This window comes from Dendrobates tinctorius, unplaced genomic scaffold (genome assembly GCF_039654945.1).
Source record: "Dendrobates tinctorius isolate UK_male_01 unplaced genomic scaffold, ASM3965494v1 ptg000263l, whole genome shotgun sequence".
NCBI lineage: Eukaryota > Metazoa > Chordata > Amphibia > Anura > Dendrobatidae > Dendrobates > Dendrobates tinctorius.
Window position 1 is genome coordinate 7452395 of NW_027361930.1, and position 27867 is coordinate 7480261.

Genomic DNA, 27867 nt, shown 5'->3' on the forward strand with positions numbered 1-27867 from the left:
CCGGCCGAAAGTCGAAGTTGACTGGCAGAGACCGTCGGACTCTAAAGCGAATTGTGAGAGAGGATCGCAAGACCATGGCTCCGAAATTCACTGCAGAGCTCAATGAACACCTACAGAACCCAATTTCCACGAAAACTGTTCGTCGGGAGCTGCATAAATCTAGATTCCACGGAAGAGCTGCATTTCGAAAACCGCTGCTCTCAATGACAAATGTTTCCAATCGTTTAGAGTGGTGTAGAAACCTCCAGAGTTGGTCCCTTGAGCAGTGGAAACGTGATATTCTCAGACGAATCATCATTTACCCTATTTCCGACCTCCGGCCGAGTGTACGTTTGGAGACAGCCGAAAGAAGCATTCCATCCAGACTACCTTCTCCCAACCGTAAAACATGGCGGAGGTTCTGTGATGATCTGGGGTGCTATTTTGTGGAGATCCGCCAGGCCAATGATATCCCTTCATGGAAGAATTAACAGCCGCGATTATTTAGGCATTTTAGGTGACCAAGTGCATCCTATGGTTCAAGCACTGTTCCCGGAGGGGAACGCCATCTTTCAGGATGATAATGCACCAATTCATACAGCTAGAATCGTTAAAGCATGGCACGAGGAACATTGTAATGAAGTTGAGCATCTCATCTGGCGCCCACAATCCCCAGACCTCAACATTATTGAGCATTTATGGTCAGTTAGATGTCGATTTCCGCCGCCATCATCGCTCAAAGAACTGGAGGGTGTTTTAACTGAAGAATGGGCTACAATTCCTTTGGAAACAATTCACACATTGTATGAATCCATACCTCGGAGAATTGAGGCTGTAATCGCCGCAAAAGGTGGACCTACACCATATTAGGCCGGTTTCACATTAGCGCACTTTTGACGGTGCGCCGTGCGCGCCAAAATCCGAAAAGTTTGATTTTGGCGCGCACGGCGCACCATCAAAAGTGCGCAGCGCAGGTCAAAGCGCAACTAGCGCACGGCCTGCGCACGATCTGCGCACCCTATGCTAAAGATAGGGTGCGCCGATCGCAGGCGCCGCTGTCCGCTAGTAGGCGGCGCTACAAGCAAGGGGCGGGCACGCCGGGCAGAGAGCCGGCTCGGGGGCGGAGCTACCCCCGGCCGTGCGCGCGCTGAAAATGCGCTAATGTGAAACCGGCCTTAAACTAACTTTTGTTGATGTTTCCAGGTGTTTCCATTATTTTGTCCAACCCCTGTATATATATATATATATATATATATATATATGTATTCTATGTGTATATATCTATTCTTTCGTTTCTTTATTAAACATGTCAGTGTGATTTTACTGTATCGTGCACTGAATTGCCAGCTTTTATTAAAGGACACCGGTGAGTATTTCTCGCAAGTTACACGTGTGGTCCATGTGTAATCCTTTTTTTTCTCGCCCCCCATAGACTTGCATTGGCGTATTTTGCCCATAATACGCTGACCTTGTCCTTATTTCTCTCTAGTGTGACGCCGGCCTTATATGTAATCATCTATGGGGATGCTTAATGATAAATCTTTTTTTTTTCCTTTTTTTACATTGTGATTTTTTCTTTTTGCTCATTTAGGTGATACCTAAAGTTGAGCACACTTTATACCTGTTGTTGCCCTTGTATGTTCCACATTATAGCAGTACTATATTTTGCTAATATTATTTCTGCTTCCTTTTCTCCATTTTGGTACCATGGGATTAGATTGTACTGTATAATTGATTAAAAAAAATAATAATCAGTTATGTTATTCTAATGCCTAATAACAGCACAGCCAAATGTGAACGAGGCCTAATATAACTTCTAGGAAATGTGATGTTTATGTAAGTGATATATGCGATATGTCTTCATTAACATTGTTGTTGCAGTGATCTGACAACTCATCAGCATTGTGGGACCCCCAGACAGGTGCTGTACTTCTCTCTCTAGGAACATGGGGGATCTCCAGGACTTTGCTCTGTACAAGTTGAATGAGGTCTACGAATGTCATTGTATTAAGCTTAGGATATCTGTCCAATGCCAGATGGTTCTGTGTGCTTCCTCAAAGGCATTCTGTGCATTGTTGGGTGCGGTACCGGCCATCGTGTCCATACCAGCTGCCCCGGAGACCTCTCACGCTCAGCTATTACAAGCTCAGATGTCCCTGTACCCTTTCCTGGGACCAGTTATTATTACTCTATGTGTTATTTTTACTTTTGCTCTGCCTGCTTGCTACGGTTGCAAGTAAGACGTCCCGGCACATTTGGATCCTGACATTTTAGAGGAATCTGTTACATAACAGTTTGACCAGACACAAGTCGTTACATTAAAATATATTTAATAATCCCTTACATGAATTAAAAGATGTATCAATTGCTCCAAGTTAATGTGAAGCCAAAATGTGTATGGATAATTAATTACTGTATAAAGAAGTAATTTTATAGAAATAAAGTCATTGAAATAATGGGGTAACAGAAATCTGATGACAGATTCCCTGTAATAAGATATTTTATGAGGGGCTATTTAAACAAATAGATTCTCATTAAATATCTTATCACAGTGAATCTGTCATCAGATTTCTTTTACCCTATCTGAGAGCAGCATAATGTAGGTGCAGAGTCCCTGATTCCAGCGATGTATCACTTATTGGGTTCCTTGCTGCAGTCTTAATAAAATCACAGTTTTATCTGTTGCAGATCTAGCAGTTCTCTGAATGCTGACCTCTGTATAACCCCGTTCACACCACTAATTGGCACCTTTCTGCATATGCAGTGCATGGGCAGAAAGCTGCCAATCAGTGGTGGGGGAAGAGTTATACAGAGCTCTTGCATATGCAGGACTACGCGGCACAAGATAACTAGTCCTCAAATAATTATCTACTGCTGATAAAATGATTATTTTATCAGAACTACATCAAGCAGCCAAGTAAGTGACACATTACTGGAATCACGGTTCCTCAGCATCCTCCCTGTTTAGCTCTGCCACGGTTAGATGCTCCTCTGCCTGTTTCTCCTCAGACATAAGATCAAATGTTCCCGAAGTCAGTTGCCACATGGCAAGTGACCTGCCCTTCTGTACTGTCTCCTGCGGTGACACAGCATCCTCCCGGTCCAAACTCACTGCATCTGGAAGTTCCCTCAGCCGTATCGCCCCGGATCTGAGGGCATCAGCCTATGCGATAAGTTGCCACATATTGGAACCACTTGCGACCCTGTGTTGACACTGGTTCTGCCTTAAGCTTCTGTTCCAAGCCTGCTGTGACCCTCCGCTGTTCTGGCCTGTAGCTATGGATGGCTGGGCTTCTCCCTTAAACATTGCATAATCACTGCTACAATTCTGGGCACTTAGGCCTGTGCTATAATTTTTGGCACTTCAGCCCGTACAAGCGGTTTGGGCACCGTGGCCGTCTGTCCCCTATCAGGAAGTCCTCCCTATCTTAGCTGCAGCTGACCCCTCCTAGATTAACTAGTTCCTAACTCTATGTACCTGTCTCTATAGTTTCCTAACATGCCCCCTCTAGTGGCTGAACTAAGCACTGCACTTTCCATTCATCACTATATACATATATATGGCAGTACATTTAACAGCATAAGGAACATCACATTATAATCAGGACATATTCAAGGCATTAATGTACATTTAAATACCAAAGGAGTGGAGCATTACACGGTCCCGATACACCCCTTACAAACACATTAAGTATTTGGTGCAGAAATTTCTGCACCATTTCTGCATCTCGTGGCAGGAAAAAATGCAATGGCAAAATCGCTTTTTGTTCTGTGTTTTTGCAGTGGTTTTTTACTTGCTTGTTTTATGCAGATTTTTCCCCAATATGTAACACATTCTCTTTAAACAGTAAGTCATTTTCTGATTAAAGCTTCCATTTAATGCTGTGGAAGGCCATTAAGATACATTTGGTGGCTGATCATTCTTGGTACATAAGGATTATACTACGTCTACCCCTTTTCTCTCCTTTAGAGATTATAATATAAATGGTACAGGCTTAATAGAGAACATTTTGGACTCATTTTATCAAAGTATTCGAGGCAGAATTCTGACGTAAAAGCTTTGAAAATTTAGATGCAACTCTGAATTGTGCCAATATTTTGCAACTTTTGCCGTTTTCATGACAGTTTCTCGCAGATCTGACAAAATGTGTGGAGCTAGAGCAGGATGGGATGTAAATGCAGTTAGACGTGATGCCACAGTTCCTCTAATTCACATGGAACTGTGGTGTTCCATATGTCCGAAATCTCACTCCAATTTATGACTGGAGTACAATTTCTGGGAGAGTGCCCCCCTTCATGAATCAGGAGCGTCTGACTCCAGCCCGTTCCCTCATCAAGACCAGCGTTAACAATTCCGATCTTGATGAATGAGTCCTTTAGTCTATTGCCCATCATGACGCACACTTGTTAATGACCGTGACACTGATATTGAATGCCATTATAGAACTGGCAAAGTAGCCAAATGTCCTAGGAAATCAGTTGCACAGATTACTACTTCAGCTCCAAATCCTTTTTTAAGCACAAATGAAATGTAATATAATGTTACAGAGGGACTGGCGCCATGATAAATATGGTATAAGAGTGGAATGTCATAGCTTTAAAGGAATTACCCCTTTAATTTTTTTTCATTTTAATTTTCCCTATGGCGCGTAGTACTTCTCGGCAGGTAGTTCTTAACTATGTGACATTTCTGACAGTTCCTTTTATTCTGCTTTGCTCCGTCTACATGGCGTCACTGCCAACATCATGTTGATTTAAAGCCATCTCTGCCTAACGCAACAGGGAACCGGCTGCCAATGAATTAAAATGTACATTATTTGCATTTGTATTGATAAATCTCTGTGAATTTGAAGGACTATAGAGTTCTAAGTGAAGGAGATAATGGTAAGATGTGTGGTTCTGGGGTCCTAAAATAGTTATTAAAGTGTACATGTATTTTATCTAACTAGGTCACATTTCTGTGCAGATTAAATTCATACTACCTACATATATGGTCGAAATTGTTGGTACTCCTCGTTTAATGACATAAAAACCCACAATGGTCACAGAAATAACTTGAATCTGACAAAAGTAATAATAAATCAAAAATCTATGAAAATGAACAAATGAAAGTCAGACATTGCTTTTCAACCATGCGTCCACAGAATTAACATCTTCATGCCCTGTGAGCATGTGCACACAGTCAGGATGTACTTTGGGGGCAGAGTTAGCGCGCAATTTATACGGCCCTTGAAGGATGGTATGAATATCCAAATGTCCCTTGGCAATAAAAAGATTCCCTAACCCTGGTTTAGAAGATGTTTCAGCCACCTTCATTTACACACTACCATGATGGCAAAATCCTCTTAATTTACCTTGAGAAGCTGCCATGATTTTCATTCTCTGGCTCTACTGGACAGGGGGCATCTAAAATTTAAAGAAGTTAGCCACTACTTATTTATTGATGGTCTAACCATTGGATAGGTCATCAATATCTGATCGGTGGGGGAGACATCACCTTGCACCCCCACCAATTAGCCGTCATCAGCACCAGCCGTAAGTTCCCGCATGCTGCCGGAATACCGAAACTCTGTCAAAACTATAGTGGCCGCGGCTGGGTTCTCTATATCCACCACCTATTTATTTGATTAGAGGGTACATCCGCATTACCCGGCCACTAGATAAATGACAGGGCTGCTGTGTTCCGGCAGCATCCGAGTACTTACATCTGCCGCCGGGAGCAGCTGATCGGTGGGGGTGCCAGGAGTTACACCCCCACTGATCACCGTCTCCTAGAAATAGGCCATCAATGAAAAAAGTACTAGCCAAATCTTTAACTCTATAGATCTGATTAACATGTGGGAAAAAATACAGCATAATTTATAATTCCTGCTTATTCCGGACACCGAATTCCAGAGGCCGATCCTAATCAATGATTGTCAGATATGTCTCTATGCACAGGTTTACAAGAAAAGTTGTAGATCACTGATTAGGCCCATTAGGCCTACTGGACCTTTGAGCCCATAATCAGCAGCGATTTCAATAATGAACACGTCATCTTTTCCCCAAACCTCTCTTTCTAAACTGTTCAGTTCTCTTTGACAAAAATAACTCTTAATAATTAATTATGTGTCTTGTAGGATGAAAAGAGGAGAACTGTTTGATTATCTGACGGAACAAGTCACCCTTAGCGAGAAGGAAACAAGGTAATTACCCAAATTAATGAAAAGTTCATCAGAATAGTGAAACTTGTGATAATAAGGCATGGTGAATTAAAGGGAATTGGTTACCCCATCTGAGAGAGCAACATGATGTAGGGGACGAGACCCTGATTCTGGAGATGTATCATCTACTGGGCCATTTGCCACAGTTTTAATAAAATCACTTGATTTATTTGCTGCAGATCTACCAGTTCTCTCAATGCTGAACTCAGTATAACACCATCCACACCACTGGTTTCTGTGTACACTGTGCATAGGTCTTGGGGGGCAGGTTAATACTGAGCTCATGAATATGGAGGACAACATGGCAGCAGGTTTACAAGTCCTCTAATGATAATCTCATGCTGATTAACCCCTTTCCGACCTAGACGTATCCATACATTCTGGTTGGGAAGGACTTCCCGACCTTGGACATATGGATACGTCGTGGTGATATTTTGTGCACGGGAGCTGTGCGTGCACGATTGTCTCCAGGTGTTCAGCGAATCTGACAGCTGACACCTGGCTCCCACTGCCAAGAGTGGCATTCGCTGACACTTTAGCCCCCTAAATGTTGTGATCGATATCGCTCACTGCATTTAGAAGGCAGCGAGAGGTCCCCCTCTGATCGGCGCCCCCTGGGACGTCATCGTGAAAGCCCGATCGTTGCCATGGTGACCCAAGATCATCATAATGCAAGTTTGTTAGAGCGTGGTCTAACAAGCTTGTGTGTCAGTGCAGACCTGACAGTTATAAAGCATTGTAATGATTTATAACTGTGATCAGACTGCAAAAAGTGAAAGTCCCATAGAGCGACTAAGTAAAAAAGAAAAAAAAAGTAAAAAAATTGTAAAAATATTTGATTAAAAAATCAGAAAATAACATTGATAATATGCATACAATATATATATATATATATATATATATATATATATACACATACTATATATATAGTAAGTGTATATTTGTACTAGCTGAAGAGCCTGGCGCTGCCCGGGCATAGTAACTAACTGTTGTTAGTTATAGCAAATTATAATTATCCTCCATCCCATAGTCCCGTGCCCATATACCAATCATACATATCCACGATCCCATAGGCCCGTGCCCATATACCCATCATACACATCCTCATCCCATAGTCGAGTGCCCATATATCCATCACACATCCTCCATCCCATAGTCCCATGCCCATATACCATCACACATCCTCCATCCCATAGTACCATGCCCATATACCCATCATACATATTCACCATCCCATAGTCGAGTGCCCATATACCCATCACACATCCTTCATCTCATAGTCCCATGCCCATATACCCATGATACATATCCTCCATCCCATAGTCCCGTGCCCATATACCCATCATACATATCCGCCATCCCATAGTCCCGTGCCCATATACCCATCATACATATCCTCCATGCCATAGTCCAGTGCCCATACACCCATCACACATCCTCCAACCCATAGTCCCGTGCCCATATACCCATCATACATATCCTCCATCCCATAGTCTCGTGCCCATATACCCGTCATACATATCCTCCATCCCATAGTCCAGTGCCCATATAGCCATCACACATCCTCCATCCCATAGTCAACCATTATGACATCATAATGAGGGGAGGGGCTTGATACACACACTTTTTCCCCATTATGTAGATAGGGGCAAAACTGTTTGGTGAATTGGAACGCGCAGGGTTAAAATTTCACCTCACAACATAGCCTAGGCCGCTCTCGGGGGCCAGACGTGTGACTGTGCCAAATTTTGTGGCTGTAGCGAATGACGGTGACGGTGCGAATGCCAATCCCAGACATACACACACACATACATACACACATACACTTGAGCTTTATATATTAGATATATACATATACAGTGGGGCAAAAAAGTATTTAGTCAGTCAGCAATAGTGCAAGTTCCACCACTTAAAAAGATGAGAGGCGTCTGTAATTTACATCATAGGTAGACCTCAACTATGGGAGACAAACTGAGAAAAAAAAATCCAGAAAATCACATTGTCTGTTTTTTTTTCATTTTATTTGCATATTATGGTGGAAAATAAGTATTTGGTCAGAAACAAGCAATCAAGATTTCTGGCTCTCACAGACCTGTAACTTCTTCTTTAAGAGTCTCCTCTTTCCTCCACTCATTACCTGTAGTAATGGCACCTGTTTAAACTTGTTATCAGTATAAAAAGACACCTGTGCACACCCTCAAACAGTCTGACTCCAAACTCCACTATGGTGAAGACCAAAGAGCTGTCAAAGGACACCAGAAACAAAATTGTAGCCCTGCACCAGGCTGGCAAGACTGAATTTGTAATAGCCAACCAGCTTGGAGTGAAGAAATCAACTGTGGGAGCAATAATTAGAAAATGGAAGACATACAAGACCACTGATAATCTCCCTCGATCTGGTGCTCCACGCAAAATCCCACCCCGTGGGGTCAGAATGATCACAAGAACGGTGAGCAAAAATCCCAGAACCACGCGGGGGGACCTAGTGAATGAACTGCAGAGAGCTGGGACCAATGTAACAAGGCCTACCATAAGTAACACACTACGCCACCATGGACTCAGATCCTGCAGTGCCAGACGTGTCCCACTGCTTAAGCCTGTACATGTCCGGGCCCGTCTGAAGTTTGCTAGAGAGCATTTGGATGATCCAGAGGAGTTTTGGGAGAATGTCCTATGGTCTGATGAAACCAAACTGGAACTGTTTGGTAGAAACACAACTTGTCGTGTTTGGAGGAAACAGAATACTGAGTTGCATCCATCAAACACCATACCTACTGTAAAGCATGGTGGTGGAAACATCATGCTTTGGGGCTGTTTCTCTGCAAAGGGGCCAGGACGACTGATCCGGGTACATGAAAGAATGAATGGGGCCATGTATCGTGAGATTTTGAGTGCAAACCTCCTTCCATCAGCAAGGGCATTGAATATGAAACGTGGCTGGGTCTTTCAACATGACAATGATCCAAAGCACACCGCCAGGGCAACGAAGGAGTGGCTTCGTAAGAAGCATTTCAAGGTCCTGGAGTGGCCTAGCCAGTCTCCAGATCTCAACCCTATAGAAAACCTTTGGAGGGAGTTGAAAGTCCGTGTTGCCAAGCGAAAAGCCAAAAACATCACTGCTCTAGAGGAGATCTGCATGGAGGAATGGGCCAACATACCAACAACAGTGTGTGGCAACCTTGTGAAGACTTACAGAAAACGTTTGACCTCTGTCATTGCCAACAAAGGATATATCACAAAGTATTGAGATGAAATTTTGTTTCTGACCAAATACTTATTTTCCACCATAATATGCAAATAAAATGAAAAAAAAACAGACAATGTGATTTTCTGGATTTTATTTTCTCAGTTTGTCTCCCATAGTTGAGGTCTACCTATGATGTAAATTACAGACACCTCTCATCTTTTTAAGTGGTGGAACTTGCACTATTGCTGACTGACTAAATACTTTTTTGCCCCACTGTATATATACACACAGTATATATATATATATATATATATATATATATATATATACAGTTGTGGCCAAAATTATTGACACCCCTGCAATTCTGTCAGATAATACTCAGTTTCTTCCTGAAAATGATTGCAAACACAAACCTTTAAACTCCAGCGGACAAAATCCAGGATGCAAAATTTAAAAAGTTTTTTCTTGCATTAGCAAAGATTTTTATTATTAAACATATATACATATGTATATTTGTATACTTGTTAACTGATTTTTCATATGCTCTTTCCATGTATTACTATTGATTGAGGTTTTGTCATCATAGGGTTAAAGTATGGGAGGACTTACTCTTGATTTTAATTCCTTTTCTCATCCCTTCCCCCCTCTTCCTTATATATTGGTAGCTTAATCTTCAGTTGGACAGACCATGTAGAAGGCGTTAATTCGCCGAAACGCGTAGTCTGAGAGGCTAACCCCCCCTTTCCCCTAATCTATTTATCTATTGTCCAGAAGTGTGGATTTATTTTATGATGGACTTTAATAATAAAAATCTTTGCTAATGCAAGAAAAACTTTTTAAATTTTGCATCCTGGATTTTGTCCGCTGGAGTTTAAAGGTTTATTTTTTCATTTGAATTTTTCGTGGCTGGCTCCTGCTCTGGTCTCCGTGCAGACTTTCTCCTGGATTGATATTGGATCTCACACACCGGGGTGAACGGGTAAGCTGGCTTTGAAAATCTAGAGTATTTTTGCAAAACCAAAGAGAGGCGGACTGAATTAACCCTGACCTGACCAGGATGGAGGTGAAACCATCCTGTCCAGAGTCATGACAAAACTTCTGTGAAGCACCTGAGGGGTCTAATTTCCAAAATGGCATCACTTATGGGGGTTTCCACTGTTTATTCACATCAGGGACTCTCCAAACGTGACATGGAGTCCGCTAATGATTCCAGCAAATTTTGCATTCAAAATGTCAAATGGCGTTTCTTTCCTTCCACTTTTGTTATAAACTTCTGTGAAGCACCGTGGAGTTTAAAGGTGCTCACCACACATCTAGATAAATTCCCAGAGGGGTCTAGTTTCCAAAATGGGGTTACTTATGGGGGGGCTTCAACGTTTTAGGCACAACAGGGAATCTCCAAACGTGACATGGCATCTGCTCTTGATTCCAGCCATATTTGCGTTCAAAAAGTCAAGCGGTGCTCCTTCCTTTACGAGCACTGCCATCCATCCAAACAGTAGTTTCCCCCCACATATAGGGTATTGATGTACTCAGGAGAAATTCACAACAATTTTTGGGGTTCATTTTCTCCTGTTATGTTACCCATTTGAAAATAAAAAAAATGTGGGGCTAAATTAACATTTTTGTGAAAAAAGAAAAATGTTCATTTTTTTCTTTCCACATTAAATTAATTCCTGTGAACCCCTTGAAGGGTTAATAAATTTCTTGAATGTGGTTTTGAGGACATTGAGGGGTGCAAGATTTAGAATTTTGCCATATAGGCCCCCAAAGTCACTTCAAATGTGATATGGTCACTAGAAAAATGGTTTTGTAAATTTTATTGGAAAAATGTGAAATTGCTTGTCAAATTTTATCCCTTCTAACTTCCTAATAAAATGATGTAAAAAATTATGCAGATGTAGACATGTGGTAAATTTTATTTATTAACTATTTTGAGTAACATAATTCAAAATTTTGGCCAAATTTCCGATATTTTCACAAATAAACGCAATTCAAACAAATTTTACCACTATCATGAAGTATAAAATGTAACGAAAAAACAATCTCAGAATCACTGGGCTCAGTTGAAGCGTTGAATTACCTCATAAAGTGACACTGCTAAGAATTGTAAAATTTCTCCTGGTAATGAAGGTGAAAACTGGCTTGAGGGATGAAGTGGTTAATCTGTGATTTTATAAAAACTACACTAAGGAGACTAGTAAGTAATACATTGCTGGAATCAGGCTCTCTGTCTCTACATTATACTCCTCATAGATTAGATGGCAAAAACCTGAAGGCAGATTCCATTTAAAGGGAAAATGTCAGTACAATCAACCCTTCTTAAACGGAATATATGAGCATTGCAGGTCATAGGAAACTGAATAAAATGATACCTTGATGAGCTATTCAGATCTATGAGCAGGACACTGATCTGCATGAGAATCTGCCTCCAGAGATTATTAGAAATAAAATGGGGCGTTGTCTGTGTGAGACATGTAACTGACACAGAACAGTAGAGCTGAAATTTGTCTCCTAACAAACACGTTTGCAGCTACAGCTCTCACAGCTCTGCTGTATTGCAACAATATAGCAACCCTCTCTGCCTGAGACATGGAAGCTGAAGCTGAGAGGAACCAGTAGATGTGTCAGGTGTAATCACACACAGCTCTGCCATGAGATCTGGAGAGCAGAGAGAGCGGCCATTACACATCACATTGGTAACGCCCCCTTCATGTAAAATAAGCTCTAGAGGCAGATTCTTATGCAGATCAGCGTCCTGCCCATAGCCCTGAATAGTTCATTTACATATAAGAAAAACATGGATAAATCTGGAATAAGTCATTGCATCACTGATATCAGTGTATCATTTTATTCATCTTCCTACTACCTACATGCTCATATTATTATATTATGCATTTATATAGCGCCATTTATTCCATGGCGCTTTACATGTGAAAAGGGGAAATATAGACAAGTATAGTAAACATGTGTAAGACAAGGGACACACAAGTACATAAGGAGAGGGGACCCTGCCCGCGTGGGCTCACAGTCTGCAGGGATGGGTGAGGATATAGTAGGAGAGGGTAGAGCAGGTCATGCAGTATTCAGTAGACCGAGGATCATTGCAGGCTGTAGGCTTGTCGGAACAGGTGAGTCTTCAGGTTCTTCTTGAAGGTTTCCGTTGATGGTGAGAGTCTGATGTGTTGCGGCAGGGAGTTCCAGAGTATGGGGGAAGCACGGGAGAAGTCTTGTATGCGGTTGTGGGAAGAAGAGATAAGGGGGGAGTAGAGAAGGAGATCTTGAGATGATCTAAGGTTGCGTGCGGGTAGGTACCTAGAGACTATGTCACAGATGTATGGAGGAGTCAGGTTGTGGATGGCTTTGTAAGTCATGGTTAGGGTTTTGAATTGGAGCCTCTGGGCGACAGGAAGCTAGTGAAGGGCCTGGCATAGGGGGGAGGCTGGGGAATAGCGGGGAGACAGGTGGATTAGTCGGGCAGCAGAGTGTAGGATGGACTGGAGTGGAGCCAGAGTGCTAGAGGGGAGGCCAGAGAGTAGGAGGTTGCAGTAGTCGAGGCAGGAGATGATAAGAGCATGCACTAGTGTTTTTGTGGTTTCGTAGTTGAGGAATGAGCGGATCCGGGAAATATTTTTGAGTTTGAGGCGGCAGGAGGCGAGGGCTTGGATATGTGGTTCGAAAGAGAGTGCAGAGTCGAGGATCACCCCAAGGCACCGAGCGTACGGGACTGGGGAAAGAGAGCAGCCATTGACATTGATGGATAGATCTGGTGGAGGGGTTGAGTGAGATGGGGGAAAGATGATGAATTTTATTTTGTCCATGTTCAGTTTGAGAAAGCAAGCAGAGAAGAAGGCTGAGATAGCAGACAGACATTGTGGGATTTCATTCAGTAAGGAGGCGAGGTCGGGTCCAGATAGGTAGATCTGCGTGTCATCGGCATAGAGGTGATACTGCAAACCGTGGGATTCTATGAGCTGTCCCAAGACGAAGGTATAGATGGAGAATAGAAGGAGTCCTAGGATAGAGCCTTGGGGAACACCAACAGACAGGGGGCGACGTGAGGAGGTGGTGTGTGAGAGGGAGACACTAAATGTTCGGTCTGTTAGGTATGATGAGATCCAGGATAGGGCCAGGTCTGTGATGCCAAGAGATGAGAGAGTCTGTAGCAGGAGGGAATGGTCTACAGTGTCGAAGGCAGAGGACAGGTCCAGGGGAAGGAGGACAGAGTAGTGTCGCTTGCTCTTGGCGGTTAGTAAGTCGTTAGTGACTTTAGTTAGGGCAGTTTCAGTTGAGTGATGTGGTCGGAAGCCAGATTGTAACCGGTCAAAGAGGGAACAGGAGGAGAGGTGGGAGGACAGTTCAAGATATACATGCTGTTCCAGTAGTTTTGAGGCGTAAGGGAGAAGAGATATTGGGCGATAGTTAGACACAGAGGATTGGTCAAGGGAGGGCTTTTTGAGGATGGGTGTGATTGAGGCATGTTTGAAGGATGAGGGAAAGACACCATTTGTAAGTGAAAGGTTGAAAACGTGTTAGAGATGGGATGAGGACTGTGGCCAAGTTAGGGATGAGGTGAGACGGGAGTGGGTCGAGGACACAAGTGGTGAGGTGTGATCTTGACAGAAGGGTGGAGAGCTGATCTTCTGCCATGGTGGAGAACCTGGCTTTTGCAGAACAGGGCTGAGCGGCTAAGAGGGGCATTGGGGGCTGCGGGCCAAAGTTTTGTCTGATCGTGTCGATCTTCTGCTTAAAGAAGGAGGCAAAGTCTTCGGCAGAAATGAGAGGAGGGGGAGGAGATGCTGTGAGACGGAGTAGAGAATTGAAAGTATTGAAGAGCTGTTTAGGGTTGTGAGACAGGGAGGATATGAGAGATGCGAAGAAAGTTTGTTTTGCGGCAGAGAGCGTGGACTTAAAGCTGGCAAGGGACTGCTTTTATGCGTTGAAGTGCTCAGTAGAATGAGTTCTCTTCCATCTCCGCTCAGCGGCCCTGGAAACCCGTCTCAATTCTTTGGTCAGGCTGGTCAGCCAGGGCTGCCTGTTGATTGTTCGAGTTTTGCTCTGCTCATATAGACTGCTTAGGAGGGGTGATCCTACTGTAAAATAATCTAAGGTAGTCAGCACTTTAGAAGGGTTGTCCAGGTTTGGCACGAAAATCTGCAATCACTCTTTGTGTCTGCAGACTTGTGAATTCTCTGATGCTGGCGGAGAGCCCAGGCAGTCATGTGATTGCAAGTATGCAATATGCATACCTCTGGCCACATTCCGACTAGACGTGCTCATTTTTTATTAATTGAGCAAACCCATGGTAGTAATGTGAACAGGAGCATGCATATCGCATACTTGAGGTCACATGACCTCCAGCATCAGAAAATCATGACTGTGAGCGCTATGAGTATTCACAAGTCTGCAATCACATAGAGTAACTGCAGCCTTTCATGCCAAATCTGGACAACCCCTTTAAGTGTTAGATTACACATGTACAATCTGCCCACCCGCTGTGGCCAATGGCATCACGATTTTGAATCAAAAACATGCCGCCATTGGTCACTGCAGGTGGGCTGAGGTTCAGACAAGTGCAGGCAGCCACCCTGTGTTGATTTTTTATATTGCATGATGAATGATGCAGGTGAAATAAATCTTAACTTCATTAAATATGTATCACTATTTAATATTACCTCTGACAGGAAGATAATGCGATCCCTGCTTGAAGTTGTTGTATACCTGCATTCCCAGAATATCGTTCACAGAGACCTAAAACCAGAAAACATTCTACTGGATGATGATATGAACATCAAGCTGACAGATTTTGGTTTCTCATGTCAGATTGCTCAAGGAGAGAAACTAAAAGGTAAGACGTCCTATGACCTGTCCTCTATTGCCATCACTGATGCAATACAATACCTCTGGCAACCGTAATAAGGATTATTAGGTTTATGCTGATTATGAATATTTTTGCCTGCCATTCAGTTCGAGCCTATGACATGCCAATCATTGCCGGTTTCTTGCTGTATTGTTTTTTGCTCACCCTTTCACAAGTCCATTACCGCCAAATATATGCCGCAGATGTATTGAATTGTATACATATATACAGTTACATATGTCTGCTGTTACAAGAAATTCAAGGAGTCCACTGGGTGAGGTGAATCCTTCAAGTCCAAAGTCCAAGAGGGCACACAGCCCATGGGTGTCGTTGCAGCAGGTTGGTGAGTAGAGGGATTGGAAACCAAAGGTAGACAGGTGGAAGATTGGAAACTGCAAGAAGACCTGAGGAAACCGCAGGCAAGCTGAGGACGTCAGAAAACCACTGGCAAGCAGGTGGATGGTATTAAACCGCAGAAAGGCAGAGGACATCAGAAAACTGCAGGCTAGCAGGTGGAAAGCAGGAAACCGCATGCAGGCAGAGGATGTCAGGAAACAGCATGCAAGCAGGTGGAGTACAGAAAACCGCAGGCAGGTAGCAGATTACACTCTAAAGTAATGAGAAAGTCTGCAACCAAGGAAGACACACAGCCAGAAAGATGTCCTGAAAACTGGAGGATGACACAGAGCTACTCATTTGGGGACCATTATTTGTCAGAACCTTGGCCCTCTAGGGGGTCCTGTGTCTGACATGTCAGAGTGAGGAGACTTATAAGCCATGCATGCTCTTCTGGGAGATTAAATATGCATATTGATTCTTCAGAGAGGAAGAGAAGGCCATAGCAGAGGATGCCATATTGTAAAACTCAATGTAACCCTTTATTCCCATTTATCAGTACACTAGTATAGGTCTACTTGCCCTGTACGGTGCTCTAATGTGTGTCAACCCCATAGGCAGCGCAAATCATTGACACTGCAGTCTTGAGGAACAAAAAGAGGCATGTGTGGGGATCAGAACTCCAGTTTGAGATACTGTTTGGGTCTCGGTGTTGTGAGGCCCACCAATCATCCTTTCATCACTAATTCTCCGGACCGGTGATAAATAGTCTTCATGTGATCACCCCTTAACATCCTGTTGCCAACATTGAGAAGCAAGTGATCCTGCCCATATGTCTGTGAAAAGATCCCTTTAATATAGAATGTGTCCCTTGTATTTAACTGTATATTTATCTGTACTTTATTTTCATTTTACATAAAGAAATATGTGGCACCCCAGGATACTTGGCCCCTGAAATTCTGCAGTGCTCCATGGATGAGTACCATCCAGGCTACGGTAAAGAAGTGGACATGTAAGTTACCGGTATTAGTTTTACCAAGACTTTTCAATTCGTTGTAAAATGTTATCTCTATAACAGCCATACTCTAAATGTGTCTTACTATGCAGTTTTCAGCAATTATAGCATGGAGCAAGAAATTGTCATTGACTTTCTCATTTGCAGGTGGAGCAGCGGAGTGATCATGTACACCCTATTAGCAGGGTCACCCCCATTTTGGCACAGGAAGCAAATGCTGATGTTACGAATGATAATGAATGGAGAATATCACTTTGGTTCCCCTGAGTGGGATGATCGATCAGACACGGTTAAAGACCTGGTATAGCAGAATCCTTGTGACCTTCTAAAATATATCTAGCTAATATATTAATATTACAACCTTATCAGAATACTACCATATTCTCCTATAGTTTCTCACTGTGTCTCCTACGTATCAGCTGAATTCATTTTATATCAACGGAAGACCCAATAATTTCTTTGTTGTGCCTCCTGAAAATTAAAGACTAAATTGCCAACTGAATGCTACCATTCTCCTTGTGAACATGGAGCGATCTATTACTGTCAGCACAGTGGGCCATATAAGTATACAGGGAATAGTAATACCTAGTGGTTAATTTATTAATACACTTCTGAAGGGATTAATAGAGTAACTACACAAAGCAGAGTTGTAAAACACAATGCTTTATCATTGTTGTATTATGGTTAAAGGGGTTGTCTGGACTTACGCTGCAATCTGCCTTCACTCTATTTGACTACAGACTTGTGAATCCTCACATTACACACACTGCACGCTGTGAGGATTCTCCAGTGCCAGCGGATATGCAGACTCCCAGCCACATTACGACTAGATGGATGTGGCCTCACTCAGAGCAAATGTATTGAACGAAGCTGGGCATAGTCTAGCCGGAATGTGTCCGGGAGTCTGCATATTGCATACTTGTGGTAACATGATTACCCGTTCTTGGCGCCGGAGAATCCTCACAAAGCGCAGTGCTCGCGACGTGAGGATTCATAATTCTGCTTTCACATAGAGTAACTGCGGACCGGACAACCCTTTTAATATGCCGAGTATTTACAGAAAGGGCAATTAAGGAATGTTGATATATCCTCTTTAAAGGGGATGCCTCAGCATGTCACCTTCATTCTATATTGAAGTTGACCTAAAGATTAACTGTTCACCATGACTCCAGCTTCATGAATATCCTGTGATTATCTATCACCACTGGTATGCGCCTACGGGCCATACATTTCCTAGAGAGTGGCCTCCATATGGATGTAGTTATACACCAGAGATGCTCGCTGCCCAAGCAGGGCTTATGGAAGGGGTTGTCTAGATGCATCAATGCCTTTACTTGGGTCTTCTTCACTAAAGGCCCTTTTACATTTAGCGATGCACCAGCGATCCGACCAGCGATACGACACGGTCAGGATCGCTGGTGCATCGCTAAATGATCGCTAGTGAGCTTTCATACAGACTCTTCTGTCCATGCTACAAAAGCAAATGTTGCTCTTCATATCGGAGAAATAAAGCTTTCCCTGTAGGGAAATATGGCGGTATTCTCATAAGTTTATTACGAATAAAAATTAATTTTTAAAGACAATGACACTTTGAAATTGTATTTATTACATTTCATCATATTGATACCACAAGAAGAATCACAAAAATATATATTTTTTTTTTCATCAAAGATTGCCCGACTGCTAATAGTGAACCCTGAGAGACGCCTGACAGCAGAGGAGGCACTAGCACATCCATTTTTCCAACAGTACGTAGTAGAAGAAGTGCGCCATTTCAGTCCATACAGGAAGTTCAAGGTAAATCTGTAATTCTATTTCAAACATGTGAAATTGTTGTAATTAACTGATGTGTTTCCTAGTAGACAGAGTGGGCAGGACGGACCACGTGCCCACAGCATTACTGGGTACAACTACCATGTTCCTTAATAGTCGGCAGAGCAGGATTTACCTTAGATAAAGCTCTGTTTCCAATGGGGGGTCGTATAAATCATTATGTAATGAGCTCTATTATTTTAAAACAATGGCGCATTTTTTTTATCTACTTTTTGGTTAGTTTTCATGTGTTTTTTTTTAATTTGTGCCTAATTATTTTATTTTGCATCTTTTTTTATAGTCTATTTTACTTATGTTTGCCTACGTTGTGTTTTTTTTAGTTCACCACTGTGGGGGAGTTTAGGGTTTCCAAATGTTTTCGCCTGATTCATCATTTTCACCTTTTCAAAGTCGCAAAATTTGTTACTAATGTCCCTCCCTGGAGTGATGTTATCTACACCAGAAACTTGGGCATTTTGCAAAAATGCTTTTTATGTTATAAAAGTCAGGGGAAAAAAAGACAAAACTAAGTGATTTTTATTTAAGACATAATATTTAAGAGATAAAATTATGAACTGCGTGAACAATTTTGAAATACCAAAAGGAAAAGTGACTTAAAAAAAAGATGAACTGGGGGTCCATGCATAACCATCATTTAAATTTTTATTTCATAAATCAATAGTACACCTGAAAATATGCAACTTTGTAATATATCTTAGAAAAATGTGCCCAAAATTGATCAGTCATCATCAAAATTCTCAATTCTGAGGTAAAATCTGTATTACAAAGTTGCTTATTTTCATGTGTACTACTGATTTATGAAAGAAAAATTAAAACGATTGTTACTCCTTAAACACAACGGCTGCGATATACTGTATGAATGCAGCCTTAATATCCTGCCGTGTTGAATCCAAAGGGTAAGAGTAGATGGTTCCAGTTCTCTTTAAATATATATATATATATTCTTTATTGATATACTTAAAAAATGGATTTCATACTGCATGAGGAAAAGGCAACGCGTTTGAAACGCACATCGGTGTTCGAAATGCATTGGACTCAACACGCTGGGTCACCACGGACTTCCATGCACCTACACGCCTAGAGCCTCAATGGTGAGCTGGTTTTCCAAACCCTCTGTTTTCATTTTCTCCTTAAATCCCTGCTAAACTGCAAAAATTAGTAGATAAAAAAATAGCAAATTCCATGTATCTAGTTCAGAGGGATAGCTAGGTTACAGATACATTACCCCCGTGAGGACATCATGCCATGTGGCTGTGGGATGTTCACCACTCTGCTGTTTATTCTATGGGGAAATAAAGTTTTCCGTTCATCTGAGACCTAGAGAAAGTCCTACCATGTACCGATTGTGGTGAAGCATTAAAATTAATCAAATTGTCTATTTTCAGGTGGTATGTTTAACAGTCCTCGCCTCTGTCCGGATTTACCACTACTACCGTAAAGTGAAGCCAGTTACCAAGGAGATTGTAGCCCGGGACCCGTATGCCATCAAGCCCATTAGGAAGATGATTGATGCTTGTGCATTTAGGATCTATGGACACTGGGTGAAGAAGGGAGAGCAGCAGAACAGAGCGGCCCTCTTCGAAAACACAGCAAAGGCCATTCTCGTCTCGCTGGCTGTGGAGTCCAGTATATCCTAAGTAGGAGAAAACGAGAATGCTTCCCCACTACCTATACACAGCGTGATAGACACTTCAGTGCAAATACACTTTGTGCAGAATTATTAGGCAAGTTGTAATTGAGAGGATTCCTTTTATTATTGAACAACAGTGTTCTCAGTCAACCCAAAAGACTTGTAAATATCAAAGCTTAATATTTTTGAAAGTTGGAGTGGTTTTTTTTTAGATTTGGCTATCTTAGGAGGATATCTGTTTTTTTCAGGTAACTATTACTGTGCAGATTTATTAGGCAACTTAATTATAACCAAATATATACCCATCTCATTTGTTTATTTTCACCAGGTAAACCAATATGACAACACAAAATTTAGAAATCAACATTTCTGACATTCAAAAACAAAACAAAACAAAATCAGTGACCAATATAGACACCTTTCTTTACGGTGACACTCAAAAGCCTTTCATCCATAGATTCTGTCAGTTGCTTGATCTGTTTACGATCAACATTGCGTGCAGCAGCCACCACAGCCTCCCAGACAATGTTCCGAGAGGTGTATTGTTTTCCCTCCCTGTAGATCTCACATTTTATGAGGGACCACAGGTTCTCCATGGGGTTCAGATCAGGTGAACAAGGGGGCCATGCCATTATTTTTTCTTCTTTTAGACCAGTGTTTCTCAACTCCAGTCCTCAAGACCCACCAACAGGTCATGTTTTCAAGATTTCCTTAGTATTGCACAGGTGATGCTATTAATGCTTAAGCAGGTGATGAAATTATCACCTGTGCAATACTAAGTAAATCCTGAAAACTTGACCTGTTGGTGGGTCTTGAGCACTGGAGTTGAGAAACACTGTTTTAGACCTTTACTGGCCAGCCACACTGTGGAGTATTTGGATGCATGTGATGGAGCATTGTCCTGCATGAAAATCATGTTTTTCTTCAACGATAGACTTTTTCCTGTACCACTGCTTGAAGGTGTCTTCCAGAAACTGGCAGTAGTTCTGGGAGTTGAGCTTCACTCCGTCCTCCACCGGAAAAGGTCCCACAAGTTCATCTTTGATGATACCAGCCCCCCACCTCCAACTTGTTGGCATCTGAGTTGGAGTGGAGCTCTCTGCCCTTTACTGATCCAGCCTTGGGCCCATCCATCTGGCCCATCAAGAGTCACTCTCATTTCATCAGTCCATAAAACCTTAGAAAAATCAGTCTTAAGATATGTCTTGGCCCATTCTTGACGTTTTATCTTATGTTTCTTGTTCAAAGGTGGTCGTTTTTCAGCCTTCCTTACCTTGGCCATGTCCCTGAGTATGGCACACCTTGTGCTTTTTGATACTCCAGTAACCTTGCAGCTCTGAAATATGGCAAAACTGGTGGCAAATGGCATCTTGGCAGCTTCACGCTTGATTTTCCTCAATTCATGGGCAGTCATTTTGCGCCTTTTTTTTCAACACGCTTCTTGCGACCCTGTTGGATATTTGCCATGAAACGCTTGATTGTTCGGTGATCACGCTTCAAAAGTTTGACAGTTTCAAGACTGCTGCATCCCTCTGCAAGACATCTCACAATTTTTGACTTTTCAGAGTCCGACAAATCTCTCTTCTGACCCATTTTGGCAAAGGAAAGGAAGTTGCCTAATAATTAAGCACACCTTATATAGGGTGTTGGTCATTAGACCACACCCCTCCTCATTACAGAGATGCAAATCACCTGATTTACATAATTGGCAGTTGGATTTCAAGTAGGACTTGAAAGACAACTGGCTTAGAGTAGGACAACATGTATAAAAAGGATGATGTGATCAAAATACTCATTTGCCTAATAATTCTGCACACAGTGTATATGTGTGTATGTAAATATATTTATTCTATATTTATGCAATGTAAAAAATGTTATTTCCTTATTTTTAAGATGATTGAATTCTGACTTTACAAAAATCGGTTTGCCATTTGCCAGCTATCAGATGGAGTGGGCAAGTCAGTTCTACTGCTGAATTTTAAGGTGTTGTACCAAAATCAAAACCAATCTCCAGGTGCAGGGGCAACAGCTGAAACCAAGCCTTGAAGTCTAGACAGAAAAGGTCCCTTTGGCCCATATCAGAAGACTAATACTATTAAAGACCTTTAATAGTTAGGGATTTTTAATAGGGCCTATGATCTTCGAGTAACACCGCTGCCTACCACCTGTGCACAGAGTAGGTAACAAGTTGCTGTTCGCTGGGGGGCCCACCATTCATGAGAATGGTGGTCCCAAGTTCCTAATTTTATTAGAGCAGATAGTGACCTTGCACACTTAATGTATAGCGCATGGGAAGGACGGAGAATAATCGATGACCATGCTTAAACTTGTGATTCTCATCCAGTGAATGGTGGTGTATTGCACATACTTGACTGCTGCTTCATCCAAACGGGAGACTGAGTTCTCGATTTGTGGTCCCAGTGGTTGGAACCACAGGAATCAGTAAATCATCTATCCAGTAAATGTGGTCTTGGTAGAACGCCTTGAAACGTATTGTAATTACAGGTCAGAAGGGATAACAATAATAAATTTACAAAGAATATGCTTAAAGGTTCAGTGCACTCATGGGAAGAGGGGGCCACTACTGCTCCCCATCTCAGTGCTAAATGATGGCTGCCTCTATACAGTGTATAAATCAGTAGATGGAGGGTATGTCATGGGTTTACCACAACAGAGAGGAGTCAGAAGTCCGCAGTGTTTGATTTCTCCTACTCCTGCACTGATCAGTGCAAGAGTAGGAGAAATCAGACTCTGCGGTCTCCTGGCTCCTCTCCATCGCGATAAACCTGTGACAGGGTACAACTCTTCACCTTGTAATATACACTGAATTTTGTTTATTAAACCATTTATAAGACAAATTGCACAATGTTGTGGTGTGTAATGACTTCAGACCTGAGCTGTTAATATATGACACAGACATATCTGCTTGCTCACTGTATTCTGTGGACTGGCAATTGCTAAAAAAGATGATTTGCTTAATGAGCAAAGAACTGGCCATAAACTGATGCACTAGGAGCAAAGAGCAGGAACGGACTTTCTCCACCCCAGTTCCACCAGGTTCTCCATGTCAATTAACTGTTTCTTGATGGTAAAACTTACATAAAAAATTGCATCTTAGTAACTAAACAGACCTTCAGTCTAAATGTATTCATCTACAATAAACTGTCTTCTCTGCCCGCTCCTAAGGCTTCTTTACAATTTATGAGGTTTACCTTACAATGGGAGATATGTAGCAGCACCGCATTTGTGACCATTCCCCATTGGTCATGATCTGCCCCCCTACCAGGTGCACCCCCCAGGCATATGCCATCTGCAAGGTGCTAAAAACAACTACTTGTCTTCCTGCTGAATCTGTTTTCTCTCTTGCACTGACAGACAACATACACCATTGCTAAGCCTCATCACTCCTGAGTCTTGGAAGACCTTGAGGACCTTTCTTCCAGCCTAACCCTGACATGGTGTTACAGTAAATCCTGTTGTCTTCTATGCCAGCCAAACTGTGATGATGAGGCATAAATTGTCAGCTCAGAATTAGATCCGCTCACCATCTGGTCACCTCGCACGCTCTTATCTAACCCAGACACAGTATAAGAAGGATATCAGCCTTCAATTACAAACCCACATTTCCTCGCTTACATACTTTTATACATGGTTAGGGGTGCACGGGGTAACTCAAAGAAGCATGCTGAAAAAACAGTGCAGAAGGTCAGATCCCAGGACAATGTGTAATGGAAGCATCCACGAAACACGCAGGACACAGCCACAGATGCAAGGAAGTCCATTGTAATAGCTGTAACTATGTGATTTTCTCCCTGTAGATGATGCCATATTTTAGCTTCTATACACAGTGTCAGAAGCAAGATCTGTAGCTCCTAGAGAGCTGGCACTTTGGGGACAGATGCAGAAGATTCCCTGAGAGTCTATCTTAAAATTCTTGCCCTTGTCTGATACGTCCTTTGCAGAATAGATCAAATATATGGATCAGTCATTAGGAGAAGAAATATTTCAAATTGTGTGTAAGGTTACATCCACAGACGGTAATTTGTAATGAAATCCACTGGAAAATCTGCATCTAGTATAAGTGGATTGTGTTGTGGTGTTGTCACCCCAAAGACATAATTAATATGTAGTAGGATCGCTACTACCAACAGGTGGCGCTATAGAGATCCAGTCCTCTTCCTCACTGAAGAGGCAATTTGCATATGAGCTATACAGTCCCATCGGGGATATCACCCACATACAACCACTACCTGCAGTATAAACTTTACTTCTTTAGTTGGATAGAAACATTTATTTTTACTAGAAGTAAATCAGGGCTCAGTTTCGCCCCTCAATACATAAGCTATACACGTCCCCATGGCTTATCTGACAGCTCTCACTTGACCAGATCAATCACTGACTGAACTGAATCATCAGACCTGCATGTCTGCACTGACACTGCAGGAGCAGAACCAGTGCGCGCGCATGCACACTGGGTCCGTGCAGATGTGCTCATATCCCTCCTTCCTGTCTGCAGCAGACCAATGTGTGATCCCAACAAACGGCGCCACAGACAGGAGAGAAGGATGACAGCATGTACGCAATAACACCATGTTCATGCTGGTTCAGCTCCTGCAGTGTCAGTGCGGACGTGGAGTGCCGGGGATTCAATTCAGTCAGTGCTTGCGCTGGGCAAGCGAGAGCTTTCAATTCAGTTAAAGGGCGGTGCACGGCTTATTGATTGAGGTGCCCTTGACCATGCCAACAGTGAACTGAAGAGTCCTCATTTACATGCAAAATAAAATCATTTTTGTATCCAACTAGAAGTAAAATCTATACTGCTGGGAGAATTATAAAGGACTATGTCCTCGCCAGGATTGTATAAGTAATTTAAATCACATTTTGGGTGACTGACTCCCTTTAAAGGAAACCTGTCACCAGAAAAAAAAGCGCTACTAACCTGCAGATATGGGGTTAATCTGCAGATTAATATGTTATTAACCTGCCCGATGCCCGAACAGTTTACTCTCCCCAGCAGCGTTCCAGTTTAAGTCATGGGGACAGCATTGAAGCAGGTCACTCTGAGTATATAGAGTGGTGGCTGTAACCACAACCCCGGCCCTGACTGACAGCCGGCCTCAACGCAGAGGGAGTGTCAGTGAGGGTCGGGGGCGCGATTACAGCTGCCGACAGAACCAGCGCCGGTGACTGAAACCAAATGTTGTTGGGGACAATACAGTTATTTTTTACCCTGCAGCGTTTGGCTAAGTGCAGGCGCTGGGCAGGTTAGTAACGGTATTGTGTAACAGCAATTGGATAAGGGATAAAATATAACTTTTAATTCCACAAAATATAAAATCTAAAAAAGTGCTCAAAATAGATAACAGACAAAAAGTAGAAAAAAGCTGGTATATACAACGTCAATCAACTCATTCTTGATTGAAAGTGTCCGTCTTGTCATACATTCCTCTGACAGACACTATATACATAACCCTGTGTAGCATAGCTGCCTTAAAGCATTGGGTATAGGTAAACAAGCATTGCCAAAAAAAACTCATTAGTACCCTAATATCAATTATTGCAGTTTGCCCACCAGGCCTTCAGTCAGTGATATACAATGAGATCGAATATCCTATACCAGGATGCCTACTGATCCGTACTCTGATTAATCATATCTGAGTTAATCCATCTCATGGTATTCTATTTAAGCATATATGGATCTATCCACAGTCTAATTTGGCAAATCTCTTGCTTATACTCAGTACACTCACACAAGTTAGTGGATTTGTACCACAAACCAGCTTTACACTTAATAAACCCCAGTTATGTGTTTACTGCAGGTTCCCATAGAGTTAATAAATGCACAAAATTCATAACATCATAATATTTCATTTGTGTCACAGTAGAGATATTGTATTTAGCATATAGAAGGGTATAACTTCATTATAACATTGCACACCTCATTCTCTTGTTTGAGGTAATTATCATGACACAGAAATTTCATGGCATGTATGCGAAAGGAACGCTCTCACCATATTGCGGGATTTGGATCAGGTATGTTTCCATCCCCATGAATGGTGAATACGATATCCCTTCTCCCAACGCGTTTCGTTATTGCTCATCAGGGGAGTCGATTGGGGCCAAAACTGCCATATATTTCGGGTGGCTGTTTCATGTCCAAGCTGCTAACATGCGTCATGTTGTCTACTTTTTGTCTGTTATCTATTTTGAGCACCTTGCACTTTTTTAGATTTTATGGAATTAAAAGTTATATTTTATCCCTTATCCAATTGCTGTTACACATTATTAGAAGGAGTGGATATACCAGTGCTATCTATATTGATATAGTACCAGTATTAACCTGCAGATTGACCCCATGCACGTTGATAGAGTTTTTTTTCTGGTAACAGGTTCCCTTTACACTCATTCACACTTGCAAGCTCTGCCATTGGCACTCTAAATTGCTTCTATTTTATTTTAATACATTTTTTATATATTTTTCAAAAACAAAAGAAGTACAAAATGTACAAAAAAGATATAAAAAAGTTCATAAAAGATATAAAAACATTTGTGTCGGGCAAAATTTACAACTTGATGTAGCCAAAATCAAAGAATTCAAGAAATCTGACAAAACTTACTAATCAAAGAGCCAGACGGTCCACTCCTGTTAAAACCTGCTGTGGGTATTTGTTATCAGTCTATTTGGAGAGATCCAGAAAAGGGTCTGGATATCAGTTAATCAATCACGTCTCCAAAGTGTATTTTCAGACCACCTATAGTTCCTTTTAGACCCGCTAGGTTGTACCATGTATTGGAAAGAGTTGATTATTGGCTGTATTTCTGGTCTAGTAGGCTGGTTTAGGATGAACTTTTTACACTTGAGGCCTAATTCCCACGATGAGTATTTGGTGATCTTTTGATCTGGAAGGTTTTCTGCACCTGTAAGGCCATGTGCACACGTTGCGGATTCTGCTGTGGATCCGCGTTTTTGGTCCAGCGGATCCATAGCAGTTTCTGCTGCGGTGTACAGTACCAATATTGTCAATGGAAAATGAAAAACGCAGTGCACAGTTGATTTTTCCACGCGGATTTGCTGAGGTTTTAAATCCGCAGCATGTCAATTCTTTGTGCGGAATCCACAGCGGTTTTACACCTGCTCCATTGTCCAGGTGTCAAACCACAGGGGAAAGCCACAGGCAAAAGGGAGGTCTTTTGACCTGCGGATTTTTCTAAATCAGCAGCAGACTCCGCAACGTGTGCACATGGCCTAATTTAGCAGAGTTTTTCATTGCAGTTTTTTTTTTTACCTGCGTTTTTATAACTTTTTGACACTGCGGTTTTGGTCTCTTTTTGATCTGTTGTCATGTTCTAAATAAAGCTTTGTTTTTGACAAATCTTTATTGGCATGTGCGGATTACATGCATTTTTTTTACATGCGGATTTTCCGCATCTATTGCAAGTCTATGGGAAAAATTTGCACAGATATCTCGGCGTACCCACAAGAGAAATTGACGAGTTGTAGATTTCAAACACCAAAGGTCAGTTTACACAGAGTAATACAATTCAAAACACAGCAGGCAGGAGATTTCTATAAATCGTATCCACTTTGCTGAAGCTCTAAGATGCTGCGTTTTTTTGCGCAGTGTCAAGAACTCATTGTTGGAATGTAGCCTAAGAAAAACTTGGCTCTTTTTCTTTATGCCTCTCTGTGTCGATCAGCAGTTGTATAAGAAATTAATGGTTGGGGTCATCGGAAACAGCCACTGTGAAATAAGGCGCCCTTCGACTACAAGAAGGATGATATTAATGGCCTTTGGCACCCCTGGATTATCATGTGGAGATATA

At 42.1% G+C, this 27867-nt stretch overlaps 1 protein-coding gene across 3 annotated transcripts in view; it reads left to right on the forward strand.

Moving 5' to 3' along the window:
* The window catches only part of PHKG1 (phosphorylase kinase catalytic subunit gamma 1), an 86827-nt gene extending 63604 nt beyond the window's left edge, over positions 1-23223 (forward strand). For all 3 annotated transcript variants that reach the window (XM_073558943.1, XM_073558942.1, XM_073558944.1), the window contains exons 5-10: positions 6099-6164; positions 15054-15217; positions 16487-16577; positions 16728-16881; positions 18252-18377; positions 19799-23223. In XM_073558943.1, the coding sequence (XP_073415044.1) occupies positions 6099-6164; positions 15054-15217; positions 16487-16577; positions 16728-16881; positions 18252-18377; positions 19799-20050 (853 nt within the window). In that variant the 3' untranslated portion in view covers positions 20051-23223. The remainder of the gene's footprint in view (positions 1-6098; positions 6165-15053; positions 15218-16486; positions 16578-16727; positions 16882-18251; positions 18378-19798) is intronic.
* Positions 23224-27867: the final 4644 nt, after the last annotated feature.